We start from the raw sequence: 19,935 nt of genomic DNA on the forward strand, positions 1-19,935 counted from the left end.
TGTCATTCTCAGCTTAAATGTCCCCTCATAAGAGAGACCTCCTTGCCTACTCCATTCCCAGTTATTATCCACTGTATCACTCTGTTTAATTTTTGTCATGGTGCCTGTCTGACATGATCTTCATCTTTGGCTTGTTTGCGTGTTTCTTTTCTCTATTCCTTGCCCTCACTACAATGTTAAGCTCCAGGAGAAGAAAGACCCAATGTAACTTGCTCTCCACTTGATCTCCATCACCAAGAACAGTTCCTTGCACAGAGTAGGCATTCAAAAAAATGTGCTATATATCTGGAGAAAACCATAATTCAAAAAGATACATGCACTTCAATGTTCACTGCAGCACAGTCTACAATAGCCAAGACATGGAAGCAACCAAAATGTCCATCAACAGAGGAGTCGATAAAGAAGATGTTGGATAGGGCTTCCCTGGTGGCGCAGTGGTTGAGAGTCTGCCTGCTAATGCAGGGGACACGGGTTCGAGCCCTGGTCTGGGAGGATCCCACATGCCGCGGAGCAACTAGGCCCGTGAGCCACGACTACTGAGCCTGCGCGTCTGGAGCCTGTGTTCCGCAACAAGAGGCCGCGATAGTGAGAGGCCCGTGCACCGCGATGAAGAGTGGCCCCCGCTTGCCACAACTAGAGAAAGCCCTCACACAGAAATGAAGACGCAACACAGCAAAAATAAATTAATTAATTAATAAAAACTCCTACCCCCAACATCTTCTTAAAAAAAAAAAAAAAAAAAGATGTTGGATATACATATACAGTGGAATATTACTCAGCCATAAAAAAGAATGAAATAATGCCATTTGTAGCAACATGATGGACCTAGAGATGATCATTCTAAGTGAAGTAAGTCAGACAGAGAAAGACAAATATCATATGATACCATTTATATGTGGAATCTAAAAAAATGATACAAATGAACTTATTTACAAAACAGAAACAGACTCACAGACTTCGAAAACAAATTTATGGTTACCAAAGGGGAAACGTGGTGGGGGGAGGGATAAATTAGGAGTTTGGGATTAACATGTATATACTACTATATATAAAATAGATAATCAACAAGGACCTACTGCATAGCACAGGGAACTTTACTCAATATTCTGTAATAACCTATATGGGAAAAGAATCTGAAAAAGAATGGATATATGTATATGTATAACTGAATTACTTTGCTGTACACCTGAAACTAACACAACATTGTAAATCAACTATACTCCAATATAAAAGAACAATTAAATTTAAAAAATGTGCTAAATGAATGAATGAGTCTCTCTTTGTCCCAGCAACCATGTACAGATTGTTGACCAACTAATAATTCGGTGCCTACCCATCATCCAATTAGCTAAGATGGGTGGGGCCCCTAGGACCCAAACATGGCTGAGTATGGGCTGGATCTGCAGCAGAGGGCAAGCACTCTACACTCACCTGGTTCATGCACTGACTGACCAAATGAGTAAATGGACACGTTCAAAAGTTCAACAAGTCTCTGAGGACTCCTGGTGATGTACAGTGAGACTCTGAAAGATGAGCTGAGTATGCTTTGCTTTTCTTTTTTTTCATACTGTCTGTATTTCTCTTCCAGAAAGCATTATAAAAAGTGTTAGAGACACACATTGTTTATTTGGCTAGCGGCATTTGGTTGAAAATTGAAGTGATTTTTAAGACTACAGCAACACAGTCATCTGGGCACTAGTGATGAGCCTGAGCTAGAAAGTAATTCACATCACATTTTCATTTAGTCTTGTGCAACATAAGGCATTTACATTCATTTTCTTCTATGGCGCTGTTTGTTCCAATATGGAATATTTGTGCTTTAATTTTTTTAAAAAATCTGCATAAAGGAAACATTAAACTTTGTCATTTTTTTTCAGAGAACATTCAGTCTGCAGAGAGACTGAATTCCATCTCTAAAGACCATGGTAATCAGAGGAGTAATTTCAGGTTTCGAAATGGTAAAGTTCACGTCAGTCTAAGACGAAGACTTAAACTGACAGAAAATCATATTTAATGGGGCACAATCGACATGCATTTATTTTCTCTTAACAATCGCTTATGGTGACTGGTGAAAAGATCAGAGAAACCAGTCCTTTCTCACTTTGACAAGCAAGAAACTAAACACAGAGATAATAAGACTAAACCCTTAAAAATTAACCCTGAAGACAAATTCTTTTATGACATTTTTGTATCTGTAAGGGACCAGGGATTGGCAAATGAGTTCTCTTTGCAATCACTATTGGGCAGACTGTTTTCAAAGCCAACACGTAATGAGGATTTGTTAAGATGAGCACCATGGCATAAATCAATTTGATATATGAATTCTTAAAAAGTTCTATCACACTGTGTAAATATTAATTTGTCAGTTTAGGTAATTTATTCTAGACTCTCCCTGTCGCTAGTAAAGATTCATAGGGCCTTAATTCTAATTATCTGCACTGTGACTCTGTGTGTTGGTGATACTGGGGAAGGATTTCAGGGACATTAGTGCAAATTCCTCTAAAATTGAGAACTTGCTGTGGGTCCTGATGAGCCACGTATGTCTCAATTTCATCCTTGTCCAGTATTCTTTTAAAAGACTAAGCTCCATGGAAAGAGAAACTATTCTCTTTTCATTTTAAAATTTCCATCATTGCCAGGCACCATGCCTGGCTCATAGTGAATGTTTCATCGATTAGCAAATCTCATCAGAGTGCACTGAGGAATGCTGACTTAATGAGGTACCAGGGGTGGGGGGAAGTGAACAGGTGAACATGTCAGGGATCAGATATAAAGAAAGATGCTCTTCAAAAATTTTTACCAGGAATACAAACGTCTAATAATTATATGACAACACACTTATCCTCACTAATAATTAAATATGTACCTCTATAGGATTCCATTATTGGGTAGAATGTGAAGAACCAGGCACCTTCATATCCTCCTGGTGGACATCTAATTGCTTTCTGGAGAGGAGTTTGGCAAAATCTCTGAAAATTTAAGGCTTATATACCTTTTGTCTCAGGAACTTACCTTACAAATGAAGTTATAAAACTATGTTAATTGCAGCATTGTTTGTAACAGTGAAAAACTAAAACAACCTAAATATCTATCAATAAGTGATTGGCTTAATAAATTATGGTACAGCTATAAGGCTAAAGAATGTGGTAGATCCATAAAAGCTATGTGGGAGGATATTTACAGTTGTTTTTTAAAAAAATAAGAATTAATTTACAAATGATATTTACACCGAAATCAGTTTGCATAAAAATGAGTACATTCAAAGAAAAAGTCTGAAATGATGTACATTGCAACTCTTGATAGTGATTATCTCTGAGAAGTTACATTAAAGAGGATTCTGATATTCTACTTCATTAGTTTTTATACAATGGGGTTTTTACTTTATTTTTTATTTTTTGAATTTTTGAATTTCATTTATTTTTTTATACAGCAGGTTCTTATTACTTAACCATTTTATACATATTAGTGTATATATGTCAATCCCAATCAATGGGGTTTTTTAGAACAGAAAAAATGTGTTCCTTTTTCTAATAAAAAAGAGATATTTTAAAATGTGGTTATAAACAACAGAATGTAAGTGTCTTAGACGATGGAATATCAAATGGTGGAAGAAAGGGTGGAAAATGAACCCCCAGTTCACTTATGTAAAGGTTGTTGAGCATAATTCTCAGCTAATTTCTAGAGAATCCTAGAGCTAATCAAGGGCATCTCGGAAGAAGTCCGAACTCTGTACTTTAGGAAAAATGGTTCTCTGCACTTTTTCCTTATTTCTGATATCTCAGTGTTAGGCTTAAGGAGCTATTTTTATAACTAAAGATCCTTCACTGTGATCAAAGATGTTGAAGTCCCTCGATTGGTATCTAGGAAATCTCCACTCCCCAACTCCTGCTTCCCTCCACAATCCATCCCTTTGCCAGGGAATCGAGAATCTGTTGCAGCACTAAACCCTTCGGTGTAACTACATTCTTAGAAAACCCTGTCATTTATGTGAATCCTTAACAGTCTCCAAGTGACAGCTGCTACTTTGGCATAGAATCTTTGAAATTAAAGAGTAAAATATTCTGCAAATGGTATGAGCAACAGCTCATTTCTTTCAAATTCTAGCCAGCTGCGAAAGGAAAAAGGGTGGTCATGATAGTCCCAGCCTGAGATTGTTTTGCCTTCAGAGTTTATTCCTGGACCTGGAAAATCAACTGGAAAATAAATGCCTGTAATTCTGAGTCCTAAGGAACATGATGTCCCCAAGAACCATTCCCTACATCCCTCTTGCCTGCCCAGCTTGCCTGCTGGTGGGGAGCAGGCTCGAAGTCTAGGAGTGAGGAAAGAATCTCTGCTATTGTGGTGGTTTGTCAACTCAAGGACATCACTGCTGCTCCCCTCAGCGTGATGGTGAAGCACATGACCTTTGAGGGGAGCCAAACCCAGCTGTTAAAAGTCTGGTCCTGTCACTTATCAGCTGTGTGGCCTTGGGCAAGTGATTCAACCTCAGTGAGCTTTAGTTTTCTCACCCGTCAAGTGGAGCTCCGAGTAGCTATCCCATTGGGATGTTGTCAGCACTAAAGCATACAATACATGTGATGGGTTTTGTACAGTTCCTCACATATGGTAAAATGACCAATAAATAGTGGCTTTTGTTTGATGATAATGATGTTGATGATGATGATCATCATCACCTTCATCATCATCTCCATCATCATTCTTTGTTGTTAAAATAGAGGTTGGAGTAGTTGGTAAACAACTCCATTGAGACCCATGGAAGTCCCGAGACTTGGACAGGTTTCCAGGTTTGGCATTTACTAGTTATGTGACCTTGAGAAAAGTTTTAAGGCTCTGTGTGCTATCTGCAAAATGGGGGGAAAATACTCTAGCTCTGCCTCTGTTACAGTGCTGTTGTGACAGTCAGGGGGATAATGACCCTACCAATAACTATCAATCATTATATATATATGGAAATATATATATATACGTGGGTATATACATATACACACATATATAAAATACACTACTACTTTTTTTTTTTTTTTTTTTTTGTGGTACGCGGGCCTCTCACTGTTGTGGCCTCTCCCGTTGCGGAGCACAGGCTCCAGACGCGCAGGCTCAGCGGCCATGGCTCACGGGCCTAGCCACTCCGCGGCATGTGGGATCTTCCCGGACCTGGGCACGAACCCGTGTCCCCTGCATCGGCAGGCAGACTCTCAACCACTGCGCCACCAGGGAAGCCCCTACTGCTACTTTCTGATTTCTGCCCTAACTGCTACTTGGCCTAGGGAGGAAAGGCAACTACCACTTGCCTTTTCAGTCCCTTTTTGGGGGGACATGCTCAAAAGCACATTATGGGGGGGAAGAGGTAGTGAAATTGCTAGTTTGTCCGTTACTGCCAAATTTAAATTACCATTTGCTTTTTTGTCACTTATTGTTTTTCATTCTAAGAGAAATATAGATCACAACAGGAAATTTGGGAATAACAGAAAATAGAAACATTCATTTGCTTAGTCATGGTACTTTTTCTATTTTATCCTGTTAAGTATGATAAATAAGGCAAGTGTTTGCTTAAACCAAAGTATAACCCCAAATATTTTTTTAAAAATCTGTCAGTGTTAAATCACAAAGTATTAGGCAATTGCAAATTGAAGTTCTACCTATTTATTTCTCCTTGAATCAGCAGTTCTCCAATTTCTGTGTGCCTAGGAGTCATTTGGGACTTCGGAAGTGTCAATGCTGGGTCCCAGCAGCAGTCATGCTGATTAGGTAGGTCCGGGCTAGGATCCTGGAATCTCCATTTTTAACAAGCTTTCTACACGGTATGCAGGTTTGCGGTGGGGTGTCCCTGAACCTGACTTTGAGAGACAGTCTAAAGTCCCGACTCAGGTCCAGGCCTCTGAATTCCCACAGCTGGATCCTGGAAGAGGAATTAGGAATGCAAAGCCCAGCCTCACAGATGTTATCGTTTGATGCCCCAGGCCCCCATGCATTTACTTTTCCGTTCTGCCTGCCCAGCACCTGGCCAGCAAGGCAGTTGAGCATTTGTCTCCTTTTTGACCTCATGGTCCCCAGAGAGTTCAATTCCGCTCACAGCTCACAAAATGCCATTCTCTCAGGGAAGGGGCGGGGCTGGGGAAGGATGGGGCACACAGGTCTCCACCACTCAACTGACACCAGCCGAACCTCCTAAAGAATACTGTGTGATTCTGGCCACCTGCTCGATAGCTCCAGGGAATGCGAAGAATGCTCCAATATTCCTCTGGTTCCCAAAGAGAAGGAAGCAGAGACGGAGGTTAACAGGATGGGGCAGGCACCTAGCATTTCCAAGGGACATACAGACAGATGTGAGTGGGATGTTTCCTTCTGACATTCCTGGGCTACCGCTATAGCTGAATTCCTTTATCCTTTTCTAGGTAACTCAACCCTCGTCCCCCACCTCCTGCCCCCAATTCTAGGAAAGAAAACAACTGAAAGGAAGAACTAGAACTTGTTTTTTATAACTTTGAAAAGAGCGATGTTTGCATTCTTCTAGGGAGTAGCGCTTCTCCCAGGTAATGAGGCTCTGCCCACCACACTGCCCCACACCTGCTCTGTAAAATGACACACAGGGAGACCGAGAACTACAGAAAAGGCTCACCCAGCATACACGGATTTAATCTCTGCCACTTGTCACCTCCCTATGGGAGCTCAACAGAAACAACAGCCTTGATTATATAACCTGCAATTATTTTCAGAAAGTGCCCAAATCCCGGTTTTAAAAGCCCTGTTCAGATTTTACCGAAATAGGATAAATATCAGAGGAAGCCCTATGAGGCTGAAAGAAAAAGACATATAGAGTAAGTCTGTTGAATTTTTATATTTTCTTCTGCTCCCTCTGAAGCAGCAGTGGCTGGGGTGCTATCTGGGTTCCCAGCCGAGGTCAAGTATAACTGTTCCCCCTAAAAGGAAGTTAGGAACATGTATTTCTGCTTTCATAGAACTAGAGGTCTAATTCTCTTAAGAAAGCATCAATCCAGTTTGCTCATTTTGTAGATGAGGAAACTGATGTTCAGAGAGGAACTGTGTGTGGCCATTGCCTGTTTGTTCTCGATTCCATGATCTGCTCCTCTCCTGCTCTGCTCTGCATCTCAGGGGCCTGATTTCCTTTCCAAGTGGCTTTCAGTTAGGCTGGGCCAATGGGAAGCTCTGGTGGGAGGCTAGAGGGCAGGAGCAAGGGAGAAGCCAGAATAACTCTCCCCCTCTTTCTCTTGCTGCTTTGGGTCACATGTCCAGCAGCAGCTGCATCTCTACCTTGGTTCATGCTCCTCTGGACACCTCCTCCATCCATGGTCCCAGCTTCTGTCACACGGGTGTCCCATCTTGTGCTCTAATAAGACCAGGGGTCAGTAAACTTCTCTTTTTAAAGGAACAGATAGTAAATACTTCAGGCTTTTCGGGCCAACGGGCAAAACCAAGGATATACGGTAGGTACTTACACAACTATAATGTTTAAAATGTAATCATTAAAAAACGTAAAGCCATTCTTAGCTCATGGATTAAGTAAAAGCAGGCTGCAGGCTGGCTGGATTTGGCTCAAGGGCTTGACTTTGCCATCCACGCTCTGGGCTTAGGGGTTGTGGTGGATTCCTAGTCACTAATCTCTGGATTGCCTCCTGGTCCAAGCCCTGCCTCCCTAGTTCCCTATATTAACTTTTTAAAATTGAATCACTTGGCATGAGGTCTCCTTTCCTGACTGGACCCTGACTGATAGAGGCAGTGATTTGTTTCAAACCATATTCCATGAAGAGGAATTATTATCCACTTCATATACTTCTTATTGCTTTCAGAAACGCATTCACAAACATGTCTCGATGGAATAGTGTAAGTTTCCTTTCAAGTTAAGTCAGCTGGCTGCCTACTTGTGTTTTGACTGTCCTGGATGACATGCAGTGTTGAAAAACTAGTGACCCTTCCCAAGGGGTTGCCCACAGCTAATGTTGGGAACAAGAAACTGAAAATATTAAAGCTGATCCCCAGACTGACCAAATGCTACCCAACATCACTGGCAAAAGATGACAAGCCGGGCTGGGTTGTAGACACAAATTGCCATAAGAGGTGAGGCGTGGATGACCATGCAAATCTGACGCACTACATACCACACAGTACCCTCCCCACTGCATCCACATGTGTCTAGTCCCCCAGTGTCTCTTCCCTGCACAGTTGCAGCTGCCTCCTAACCGGCCTCCCTGACTTCACCCCGTCCCATGCTCCCTTAAGACTATCTTCATAGCTGCAAGCCAGATCTTTTAAAAACATCAATTGCATGGCTCCACTGCACAAAACCTCCAGTGCCTTCCCATCTCACTCAGTGTAAAATCCCAATTCGTCATGTTATCTCACCAGACCCTATGTGATCCAGCTGCTGCCCTCTTCTTCCAGCTCATCTCCTCTCTCCCTCCTCCTTCCATCCTGCAGTGCTGGTGTCCTCGCTGGTTCCCAGGCTCTCCCCAGGCTCAGACATCAGGCCCCGCACGGGCTCTTCCCTCTCCCCGGGATACACCCTCAGGGACCTCTGAGGAGCACAGCTCTCTCTTCTCTCTCTCTTAATTCTTGCAGGTCTGCACTCCACTGTCACTTCATCAGAGAGGTTTTCCCCAGCCAGCTAATCTAATACAGCACAGTTCCATTCGTCGTCTTATCTCCTCGGCATGGCACGTGCTGTTCCCTTGGCTTAGATCGTTCTTCCTCTCCTCCTTTGGGTTTTTTTGTGTGTGTTTTAAAATAAAAAAAAAAAAAATTTTATTGAAGTATAGTTGATTTACAATGTTGTGTTTAATTTCTGCTGTACAGCAAAGTGATTCAGTTATACATATATATATATTTCATATTCTTTTCCATTATGGTTGCTCACAACAGGATATTGAATATACTTCCCTGTGCTATACAGTAGGACCTTGTTGTTTATCCATCCTATATATACCAGTTTGCCTCTGCTAATCCCCAACTCCCAATCCTTCCCTGCCCACCTCCCTTCTTCTCCTCTTTCAACTGATGTCTTAAATGCCATCTCCTCAGGGAGGCCCTTCTGGATCATCCTATATGGGTAGGTGTCCTTTAACCCTCTCCATCCCCATTTCACATTGCTGTACAATGTTCACCTTTTCTAATAAACCACCACTACTGTGTCTGCGTGTATGTGAGTGTGTGTGTGTGTGTGTGTGTGTGTGTTGTCTAGCTCTTTAATGTCTTCCTCCCTTCCTCCCATTCCCAAATGATTGTAAATTTCATGAGGGAAGAGGCTGCGTCTACTTTACCAACCAATACATACCAAGTGCCTATATAGTTCAGGGCCTTGTACACTGTAAGTGCTCAGTAAATATTTATGGAGAGAAAGAATAAATGATCCAACATGGGATCAGTCACAGATTTGGAGAGATGATTAAAGAGACTCCCCATTGTATTAGAAGCCATTGGTTGCCCACTCATATATCTCTCTGGTACTCACCATTTCTGTATACGATGATGACTTTCTAAAGAAAGCATCATGATCTCTGCCTGAAGGCTTTCACGGGCTGCAAGTGCATGCTTAATCTGCATGCACTGCTGGGGAGTTAATGCCTGTAGGAGCAGCTTTTGATGGCCAATACGAGTTGGTAGATAATTACCCCAGCTTCATCACTTGCCAGAAGTGAAGCATGTTATCCACGCTTTCCTGGAAGTCTCAGTTGCCCCAGGGCCCACCGTGGTACTTTGCTCATTAATCCACTCTTCACTGGCTTTTTTCCCTCCCTTGTCTCACTCCCCCACCATTGGTATAAAACTGGGATTTTATACCAATACCCCAGGTATTTCCAGGGATCACCTGCCAAGAAAACTACAAATCCTTGTCTCAGCATGTGCTTTTGGGAGAACCCAAACTAAGACATCCTTCTATGGAATTCCCCACCACTGTCCTTTTGGAGACGTGCTGCAACAAAAATGTTCCCATTCTATCAGTTACTCAGGTTGCCAGGGAAACAGTGCGGTGGGGATGAGGTAAATGAATTGGTCATTCTCTAATTTTTTAATTTAACCCATTCCATGGTAGCAGCCCGTGTGCCACATTTTCTGTGATCTCTGCAGACATTCCCTACAAATGATAGCTCCTCTCTTTATTGTAGATATCTCCAAATAGGACTGTCCTTGGTCTACAGCTGTACTCTGCCAGTTCCTTGCACCAAATTCTATTGATACAATTAACAGCAAGGAAGACACCATTCAGTGAATACTTGATGTGTGCCAGACTCTGTTTCACGAACAACTTGTCTGACCTAATTGAATGCTTACAACCATACTATGAGGAAAGTACTCTCACTTCCTTCCTAGAGTAAGGAAACCTAGGCCCAGAGCAACTGTAACCTGCCCGTCTGCGGGGTGGCAGAGCTTGGATGTGAAGCCAGAGGTGTGGCCAGAGATCCACCATTAATTCTTTGGCTATACCATCTTCCAATCTCCCCATCTGCCTGCCCCAGAGAACCACTAGGTCTCATCACATCCAAAATTTATTTGAAGGCATAACATTAAAATGAGATACTGTAGTTATAAAGTTTCTGAAATTTTAGCCCAAAAGAGTGAAACCCTCTGGTAATGAGAAACAATAAACACATGCTCAAATGTAATTGCAAATGCAGCATTTCCTGAACACAAGATATAAAAAATTGCAGCTCTTAACATTTTAATTTTCCCCAATTTGGCCTTTATGATAAAAAAGAGTTTATCACCATTGCTCTAGGGCAAGGATCTTAGGGGAAAAATGTTTTCCCCCATGACAGAGCTAGCATTACCAAATAAAGGCCCGGACTCCACAGCTTTCCTGGCATCAACCTCCACCTGTCCCCACATTCCAAACAGAAGCGGGCGAATCAGAGCAAGTGGCCAGAGTCATAGAGAGAACAGTGCCTCTGCAGCCAGTGCCCAGCAAGCCGCCCCGGCTCACCTTTCCCTCAACACAGAAGAGCCATCGTAAATTCTGTTTCAAGGATCACAAAGATCAGACTCAGAATCTCCTTCTCCCATCCCACTCCCACCAAACAACCCCGGGAAGATCATGTTTGTGCCACTGAGTGTTTCTGTTCTATACTTTGGGAGGCTTTCATTCTCCCATTAGTTTAATGAGAAAAAAAAATACAGGCCTGATAAGAATACCTTCCAGGGCAACCCAAATAAGCATCAAAGAGTTAAAGCAAGTTAATAAATGAGAGATAGTTAAATATGTACACATCTCTTAATGTTTGCATATTGGGAGAGAGAGGGATAGGGAAGCTCCCATTCTGCGTAAAATATAACATAATAAAGGGGTCATTTTCTTGTCTTGAGGGTCATTTTGCTAATTAACTAGAATATCTTCTTCAGCTCTCTAGTTTTAATTACCTTTTCTTGGTAATGAAAGTAAAAACAATATACTAAAAGAGACTTTATTGAGTGCCAGGCCTTGTGTTAACCATTTCCTATACATGATTCACTTAATACAACACTACTATGAAACAGTTAACACTGTCTCTGTTTTCCAGATAAGGAACAGAGGTGGTAAGCAATATTCTCAACAAAACACAGCAAGGAAGTTCCAGAGCGGGGATCTGAACCCAGGCAATCCACCTCTAGAGTTCAAGCTACATTATGTTGCTTCAGTAAATTCACAGTGTAAAAAGTCATAAAACTTACTGGAGAAAATCTGGAAAATGTGGACAAGTGTACAAAGAATATTTGATGCATTCATAATCTCACCACCTAGAAATAAATTAACAAGCTGATGCAGTGATCATTACATAATCTCTATAAATAGGACATAGTTTTTGTTGTTATCCCAAGTGAAAAGCTGTGTGGTTAATCACCAAATTTGGAGAATATATTTGCGGTGGACTGACAAACTATGGCGTATGTTTTAGACAAAATTCATTTTGGAGGCCTCATGGATCATCTTCCAAATCTAAGCAATCATCTGTTTTTAGAAACCAAGATTGAGTACATGCTATTATGACTATCAACTGGAAAAGACCTACCACATATGCTAAGATACCATGAACAGAGAAAACCAACTGTGGCTTCAAATTTGAAACCTGAATTGAAAACCACTGAAGGAGATTTCTGACCAAGCTGGTTTTCATATGAGCAACAGTGTACATCTTTTAGAGTGAGAGAAAATAGGGATCGATCTGTCTATCTATCTATCTATCCATCTATCTACCTATCTATCTGTGCCTCTCTCTCTCTTTACCTATCTATCCATCCGCCTGTCCATCCATCCATCCACCCACCCACTCACCTACCCATTCATGCATCCACTTTCTTTAATGTTGATAATTCACACAATGGTAGTGTCTTAGGTTGGATTACCCAGAAGCAGACCCTGAGATCAAGATTTGAGTGCAACTTGTTTTTGGAAGATTCATCTCTGGAAACACCAATAGGCCAGTGGAGACTTGAGACAGGAAAGGGAAAGCAGGTAGTAAAAGGTGTGTTAATGACCATGTTTCCACAGTGGGAAGTACCTGCTGGGTATTCTGAAAGATGGTGTGGGACCTGGCTCAGAGCTGTGCCTCAGGAGAGGTGAGGCACTCAGGATATTTATCCTCCAACTCACATTTGTCATTGGATGAAGGCTGCTCCAGGAGATATTAACTCCCCAGTATTTCTGGCCTGCCCTGCATACTGATCAAGCAAGTTCCTGTGGCTTGAGAAAGCCCTTTAACAGCTATATGGGTTTACAATAAAAAGTGTAGGTGTGAATTGTGAGGGACTAACAGGTATGGGCAATGGCAGCATGTGCTACAGCCAGCTAGTATAAAATAAAACAAAATTGGAATCATTATATATATATATATATATATATATATATATATACCCTTAAATGTTATTTGAGGAAATGACTTAAAGTGTCTGCCTACCACATTTTATTTAACTGATTCCCTATTTTTGGACACATAAGTTATTTCTAATTTTGAGGTACTTAGAATAATTCAACAATAAATACCTTTGTACACACTTCTTTATATCTCTGGTTATTTCTTTAGGATCAATTAATCAAGGGCAATTTTGTTAATTATCTAAAGCAGGGATTACTAATCCCATATCTAGAAGAGTGCTTGACATTGATAGAAAACTTAATATCTTTATCCTGACAGGCGACTCCAGACATAAAAGTAACATAACAACTTAATTTACTTTTCATGATGAATCTGCTGTTTTTCTCTTAACTATTATAACATATATTCTCTACGTTCTCAAATGATGCAAGATTTTTACGCCTTTATTATGGAAACTTTTTTGACTGTCTAGCCAAGGTGGCAAGTTTATCACCCATCATCAAATGAGCTGATTACTTTCAAGAAGCCAGAGGTGAACGTCTTCTCTATAAGAAGGCCATTAACAACCTTGCTCTCTTTCTTCACAAACATCATCTCACACAGGCTTAAGGGAAAATGGTTTGAGCCTTAGCATTTTGCATTTTACTTGTCTGAGGGAAAAACATCCCGAATTCTATTTGCCGAGGGAAAAACATACCGAATTCTATCTGCCATTGTCCAACAGCCTGGCATGCTTTCCTTCCTACAGAAATATCTCATGAAATTCCTTAATGACCACCATTCATTACCTCCAGTGGCCTTTTAGTTTTCACTTTTCTTTGAAGTGCTGAGTGGTATCACTCATTCATGACGTATCCCTACCTTCTGTGAAGCCTACACTTGCCTGGTTGTCCCACCCCTTTTCCTTCTGGCTCTTCTTGGTCTCGCTCAGTCTCTGTTCTCCTTCATTTCTTCTAAGTGTGGGCATCTCCCATAGCTTAGCCCTGTGTGCCCATGCTTCCATCTGTCTTGAAGACCTCTCTTCATCTAGGACTTACTTTTCACTCCATGAAGATGACTCTTGGAGCCTCATTTCCAGGCTTACCCTATCTCTTCTTACGTGGGGTTCAAGCATGAAACTTCTTGATAGAAAACACAAACTCAGCATGATCAAATCCAAATTTATCTTCTCCACTTTAAAATGGTTTTCCTTATTATTCTCTCTTTACCTTCTTGGACTCTTTCCCCATATTCAATCACGTAGGAGTTCAAGGTCTTCTAAAATCTTGTCCAAAGTCATCTTTCCAGCTTTATCACTTTACTCCATCATCATTTTTGGTTCTACTCAGCATGCTTCAAACAACCTGAACATTGCTTTCTTCAGTTTTTATTCAAATTAGTAGATCATATTAACACAACGTATGAAATCCAGAATCTTGAGTTTGATTTTCTATGTGATGCTGAACAAATTTCTCTCAGCTCAGTCTTCTCAAACAGAACCTCAGAACTCCCTTCATAGAGATGGTGCAATAATTATGTAGTATACTCTGACCCTTCAAAACTAACCTTTGCCATGAAAACTTTTATTCCCATAGTCCCTAAGCTCTCCACTCTGATTTCCTCTGTCATGTGACAGGCATCATATATAAATGCAAAGTGTTAGTTGGCATTCCTCAAGTAGGCTTCCTCCAAATGCGTTAAATTTCTTTAAAATAAGAAACTCTACTTCCCATTTTTATGTATAAATAAAGTGCTAAAAATATTGAACACAGAACCCCCCCAAATTATCAAATGAGTTTTCTACGAAAGTAGCATATTACAGTAGATGAGAAAAACAGTTAAATGCTGTTTGTTCATTTTAATCAGAGACCAAACAGGTCGGGTGACAAATGTTTTATTCCCATAGTAAAAGGACATATTGCTGAATTAAATTCCTTCTGATAGAAGCATGCATGAAAAATGCATAAATGTGGTGGTGTGAAGGAGTTATAGTTTGGGCATATTTATTGGAAGCAGCACATGAATATTTTGTAAATTATCTATCATTTTGTAAATTGAGGTTATCTCACATTTGATAATCTGATAAGGGAGTTAAGTAGCTTCATTTGATCTGTCATTTACAGACTAATTGTTTTTGTTCAAATGACTTGGCATTAGAGTTTACTGTCTTCCTTGTGTTTGCAATAAACAGAATAATCAGAAACTGCTGAATACTCTCGTTTTGTTTCTAAGCTTATGATCAAATCATTGACATTGGTTTGTAAAATTTTATTTATTTATTTATATCATTTTTAATAGATCTTTACTGGAGTATAATTGCTTCACAATACTGTGTTAGTTTCTGTCGTACAACAAAGTGAATCAGCCATATGCATACATATGTCCCCATATCCCCTCCCTTTTGAGCCTCCCTCCCACCCTCCCTATCTCACCCCTCTAGGTTGTTGCAAAGCACCGAGCTGATCTCCCTTTGCCATGTGGCTGCTTCCCACCAGCTGTCTATTTTACATTCGGTCGTGTGTATATGTCCATGCCACTCTCACTTCGGCCCAGCTTCCCCCTCCCCGCAAGTCCATTCTCTATGTCTACGTCTTCATTCCTGCCCTGCCACTAGGTTCATCAGTACCATTTTTTTTTTTTTAATTCCATATATATGTGTTAGCATATGGTATTTCTTTTTCTCTTTCTGACTTACTTCACTCTGTATGACAGACTCTAGGTCTATCCACCTCATTACAAATAGCTCAATTTCGTTTCTTTTTATGGCTGAGTAATATTCCATTGTATATATGTGCCACATCTTCTTTACCCATTCATCCGATGATGGACACTTAGGTTATTTCCATGTCCTGGCTATTGTAAATAGTGCTGCAATGAACATTGTGATACATGTTTCTTTTTGAATTATGGTTTTCTCAGGGTATATAGCCAGTAGTGGGATTGCTGGGTCATATGGTAGTTCTATTTTTAGTTTTTTAAGGAACCTTCATACTGTTCCCCATAGTGGCTGCATCAATTTACATTCCCACCAACAGTGCAGGAAGGTTCCCTTTTCACCACACCCTTTCCAGCATTTACTGTTTCTAGATTTTTTGAAAATTGCCATTGTGACTGGTGTGAGGTGACACCTCACTGTAGTTTTGATTTGCATTTCTCTAATAATTAGCGATGTTGAGCTTCTTTTCATGTGCCTCTTGGCCATCTGTATGTCTTCTTTGGTGAAATGTCTATTTAGGTCTTCCGCCCATTTTTTGATTGGATTGTTTTTTTGATATTGAGCTCCATGAGCTGTTTGTATATTTTGGAGATTAATCTTTTGTCCGTTGTTTCATTTGCAAATATTTTCTCCCATTCTGAGGGTTGTCTTTTCATCTTGTTTATGGTTTCCTTTGCTGTGCAAAGACACTGGCTTGTAAAATTTTAGAAGAAAGTAACTTTTTGATGATTTCTATCACCAGCATCTTGCTAACCCAACTTACTTCTGAAACAAATGACTTCAGAGTAATCTGAATAAATTCTAGATGTGTCTCTTACTACTGAAATCTTCCCCGAAAAGATAGTGGCACAATATTTTAAAGTACCCAAATGTACAACTGAAATTGCAACTCTAGTAAAATTGGGCCTCTTTGGAATGTATATCGCCTACATGGACATTAATGGGACAAAAATGTAAGACATTCTGTGGGAGGAGATAGGCTAATCTTGATTTCTTAACAGTATAGACAGTAAATATTATACAGATGTGATCTGCAGGTGGCAAAAGCTTTCTTGCTTTTTTCTAGAATGGTGGTTTTTAAAATGCTTCTAGGAGACCTAGGGTTCTGAGGAGATATTACAAGCGTGGTACAGCCGGAGGTGGGCAATGTGTGTGGCAGGGAGAGGGCTCAGGAAGACCAGCTGGATGGTCCCCTTCCTCCCCTTGTTCAACTTTTTCAATGACTCGTATCTGTTATATAGAGAGAGCTTCAGAGCAAGATAAGGTATGGAAGAAAAGTTCTGCTATTAAAAAAAAAAAAAGGTTCATAATTTTTGTTTCAGAACTCAAGTAAAAATCTTTCAAATGAGCAGGCCACTATACTTACAGATGGTAATAAACCTTTTTATTCAATTTCTCTAGTTGCTTTTAATTGGGCCAGTAATATATCTTAGGAAGAAAATGAAGAAGCCCAAGGCTGGAAAATGTTTGCGTGAAAGGCCTTTTCAAATTGTTCACTTAGCTAAGGACTGTGTGACGTTAAATATCACCCTGCTCTCCACCACCACCCCAACCTAGGCACTGGTTTTCCATCTACACAGGTTTCTTGACTGGTATCTTTTAGTTTGAGGGACAGAGAGACCTGTGTTCAATGTTCAGCGACCTACTGCTCTTTAAATATTAAGGGACTGGGACTTCCCGGTGGCGCAATGGTTAAGAATCTGCCTGCCAATGCAGGGGACGCGGGTTCAATCCCCGGTCTGGGAAGATCCCACATGCCATGGAGCAACTGAGCCCGTGTGCCACAACTACTGAGCCTGCACTCTAGAGCCTGTGAGCCACAACTACTGAAGCCCACGCACCTAGAGCCCATGCTCTGCAACAAGAGAAGCCACTGCAATGAGAAGCCCGCGCAACGTAACAAAGACCCAACACAGCCAATAAATAAATAAATAAATTTATTTAAAAAAAAAAGTTAAGGGACTGACCTTCAAGTTATCTGCTTCTACCATATCTCTTGGTGGGAAATCCTGGTAGAAAGCAATGTAGACCTTACAATGTCACGAAAAATGTTACTAAGCATCCCACCCCTGTTGCCCAGCCAGTGAAAATTCTCATCTCCTCTTCTAGATCCCCTGTGTTGATGAGTAGGCATGCATTGGCTTGGCCATTCCACACTAAAGCCAAGGAGTTCCTCCAGAACCTTCAGATGTGTCAAGCATCCCCACTCCCACTTCCACTAGCATAGGAAGCTCTGGTAATTACTAAATTACCATGCATTCTATACTTAATATTTCTCTGCTTTGGACTCCCTTATTAGTTAATTAGGAGAGTATCTACTTGAGCAGAGGTGTTTGCAACTTTTATCACTGTATGACTCTTAAAAACCATTTAATACATTGGTATAAATGCCCTGTCTGCATGATTCATTGGCTGTGAACTGAGGCACTTTTGTTTTGGACTAGGAAATGTTCACTTGATCAGTATACTAAGGATGCGTTCCATGATATACAAATCTTCTGAGATGCTCAGTGAGAAAGGGTTTCTGTGGCCAAAAATGTTTGGGGAAACATTGTGTTCTTGGTGATTCAAAATGTGTATTAGAATGGCAAAGTGCTAAGAAGTATTTCTTAAACTTATTTTATCATATAATTTAAAAATTCTGGGAATTCCCTGGTGGCATAGTGGTTAAGAATCAGCCTGCCAACGCAGGGGACACGGGTTCGAGCCCTAGTCTGGGAAGATCCCACATGCCACGGAGCAACTAAGCCCGTGCGCCACAACTACTGAGCCCGTGCACCCAGAGCCCATGCTCTGCAACAAGAGAAGCCACCGCAATGAGAAGCCCGCACAACATGATGAAGAGTAGCCCCCGCTCGCCACAACTAGAGAAAGCCCATGCGCAGCAACAATGACCCAACACAGCCAAAAATAAATAAATAAATAGATAAATAAATTTATATTAAAAAAATTCTGCCTCCCTCCCTCCCTCTCTCCTTCCTTCCCTCTCTCCCTCTTATTCTCTATCTCTTTCTTCTTACTTTCTTCCTCTTTTCCTTTCTTTTAAGAAACATTAAATATCTAGGGCTCCATGGGAAAGATTTTGGAAAACACTGTACTTGCCTATTTGAGCAAAGTTTTTAGGGGCTAATTTCTACTTTTCTCTGTAATTCCAGAGCCAGCACTGTATCTGGCACAAAATGAATATTTGACAAATGTCTGCTAAATTGAAGGGCACACATGAGAATATATTAATAAGATGTCAAAATATTATGTTGAAAGTGTTTTACAAAATCATGCCAGTTATTTGGTACCAAGTGTTTGGTACTTTTACAGAAACAAATTATTTAGAAATTGAATTCAATTAATCCACTTTGGGTAGATGGATCAGAATCACAAGATGTCTGATTTGGGACAAGTCCTAGTAGGTATTTAGTCATCATTTTATAGACAGGTCTTACCTTTCATAGTGAATTTATAAAGAGGTTGAAAGAGTTATCTCAAGCAACTGAAGTACAGGAGTAGAGATGTGAGTTCTGGGCTTAACCCGAGTGGGCTCGAACACTGACTCTGCCACCTACTGGCCAAGGGAATGTGGGCAAATATATCTGTGCCTCAGTTTCCTCATTTGAAAATGGCGATGGTACTTGTACTCCCCTCAAAAGGTCACTGTGATGACTTAATGAGATTGAAGCTAAGCACAATGGCACATGGGAACAATATTAGCTATTAATATCATTAAACGCATTATCAGCCAGGATCGCATAGTCACTATGAAATGAGAGGTGACCACACAATTGTAGAGAGAATTTGGGAGACCTTACAGAATTATGGACGGGAAGGAAGAAACTGTATAACTAAGATCTCCATATTGATGGACCCCAATACTGGGCAATCTGTAGCATTTTTGGGGGGAGGGAGAGTTAATTCTGGTTTGAAAGTACAACTCCCATGGAATAACTCTTCCCAGGGTTGGGTGTTAGGTGGGCATTTTACTTGTTTGGGCATTCTGCAGGCTCAGGAAGAATCCTCTCTTTTTACTCGTAAGTCCCTGGGAGATTGCATTTTTTAAAGAAACCACAGAAAGAAGAAAGTGCCCCGCCCCTCCGGGAGACGAGTGAGCACAAGTCACCATTCCCTACCTGAACGGGTAGGCAAATGCTACGTCAATGCTGAGGTTACTTTCCGTCTTGTTGACACAGTCCACACTCAGCCGCAGGCCTCCGGAATAGCCACCGCATGTTGCAAATGCAAAGATTGCAAAAAGCTGTGGAGAACAAAGAAACAAAAGAGAAGGCGGCTATTAAGATGGTGTTGATCTCACGAGACCTGTCAACAGGAGCTCAGCGTCTCACACTGAGAAAGGCTGGAGTTCTTCTAAAGTGCGGCATCTTATTTGGTTCAGGTTGGAATGAAGGCCAGGGTGATGATGGGGAATGGGGTGGTGGGGTCTGAAAA

At 41.0% G+C, this 19,935-nt stretch overlaps 1 protein-coding gene across 2 annotated transcripts in view; it reads right to left on the reverse strand.

Moving 5' to 3' along the window:
• The window catches only part of SYNPR (synaptoporin), a 285,823-nt gene that overhangs the window by 94,743 nt on the left and 171,145 nt on the right, over positions 1 to 19,935 (reverse strand). For both annotated transcript variants that reach the window (XM_081245569.1, XM_081245570.1), the window contains one exon: positions 19,620 to 19,744. In XM_081245569.1, the coding sequence (XP_081101695.1) occupies positions 19,620 to 19,744 (125 nt within the window). The remainder of the gene's footprint in view (positions 1 to 19,619; positions 19,745 to 19,935) is intronic.

The sequence above is a fragment of the Mesoplodon bidens genome (assembly GCF_964165515.1).
Source record: "Mesoplodon bidens genome assembly, chromosome: 10".
In the NCBI taxonomy this organism is placed as follows: Eukaryota; Metazoa; Chordata; class Mammalia; order Artiodactyla; family Ziphiidae; genus Mesoplodon; species Mesoplodon bidens.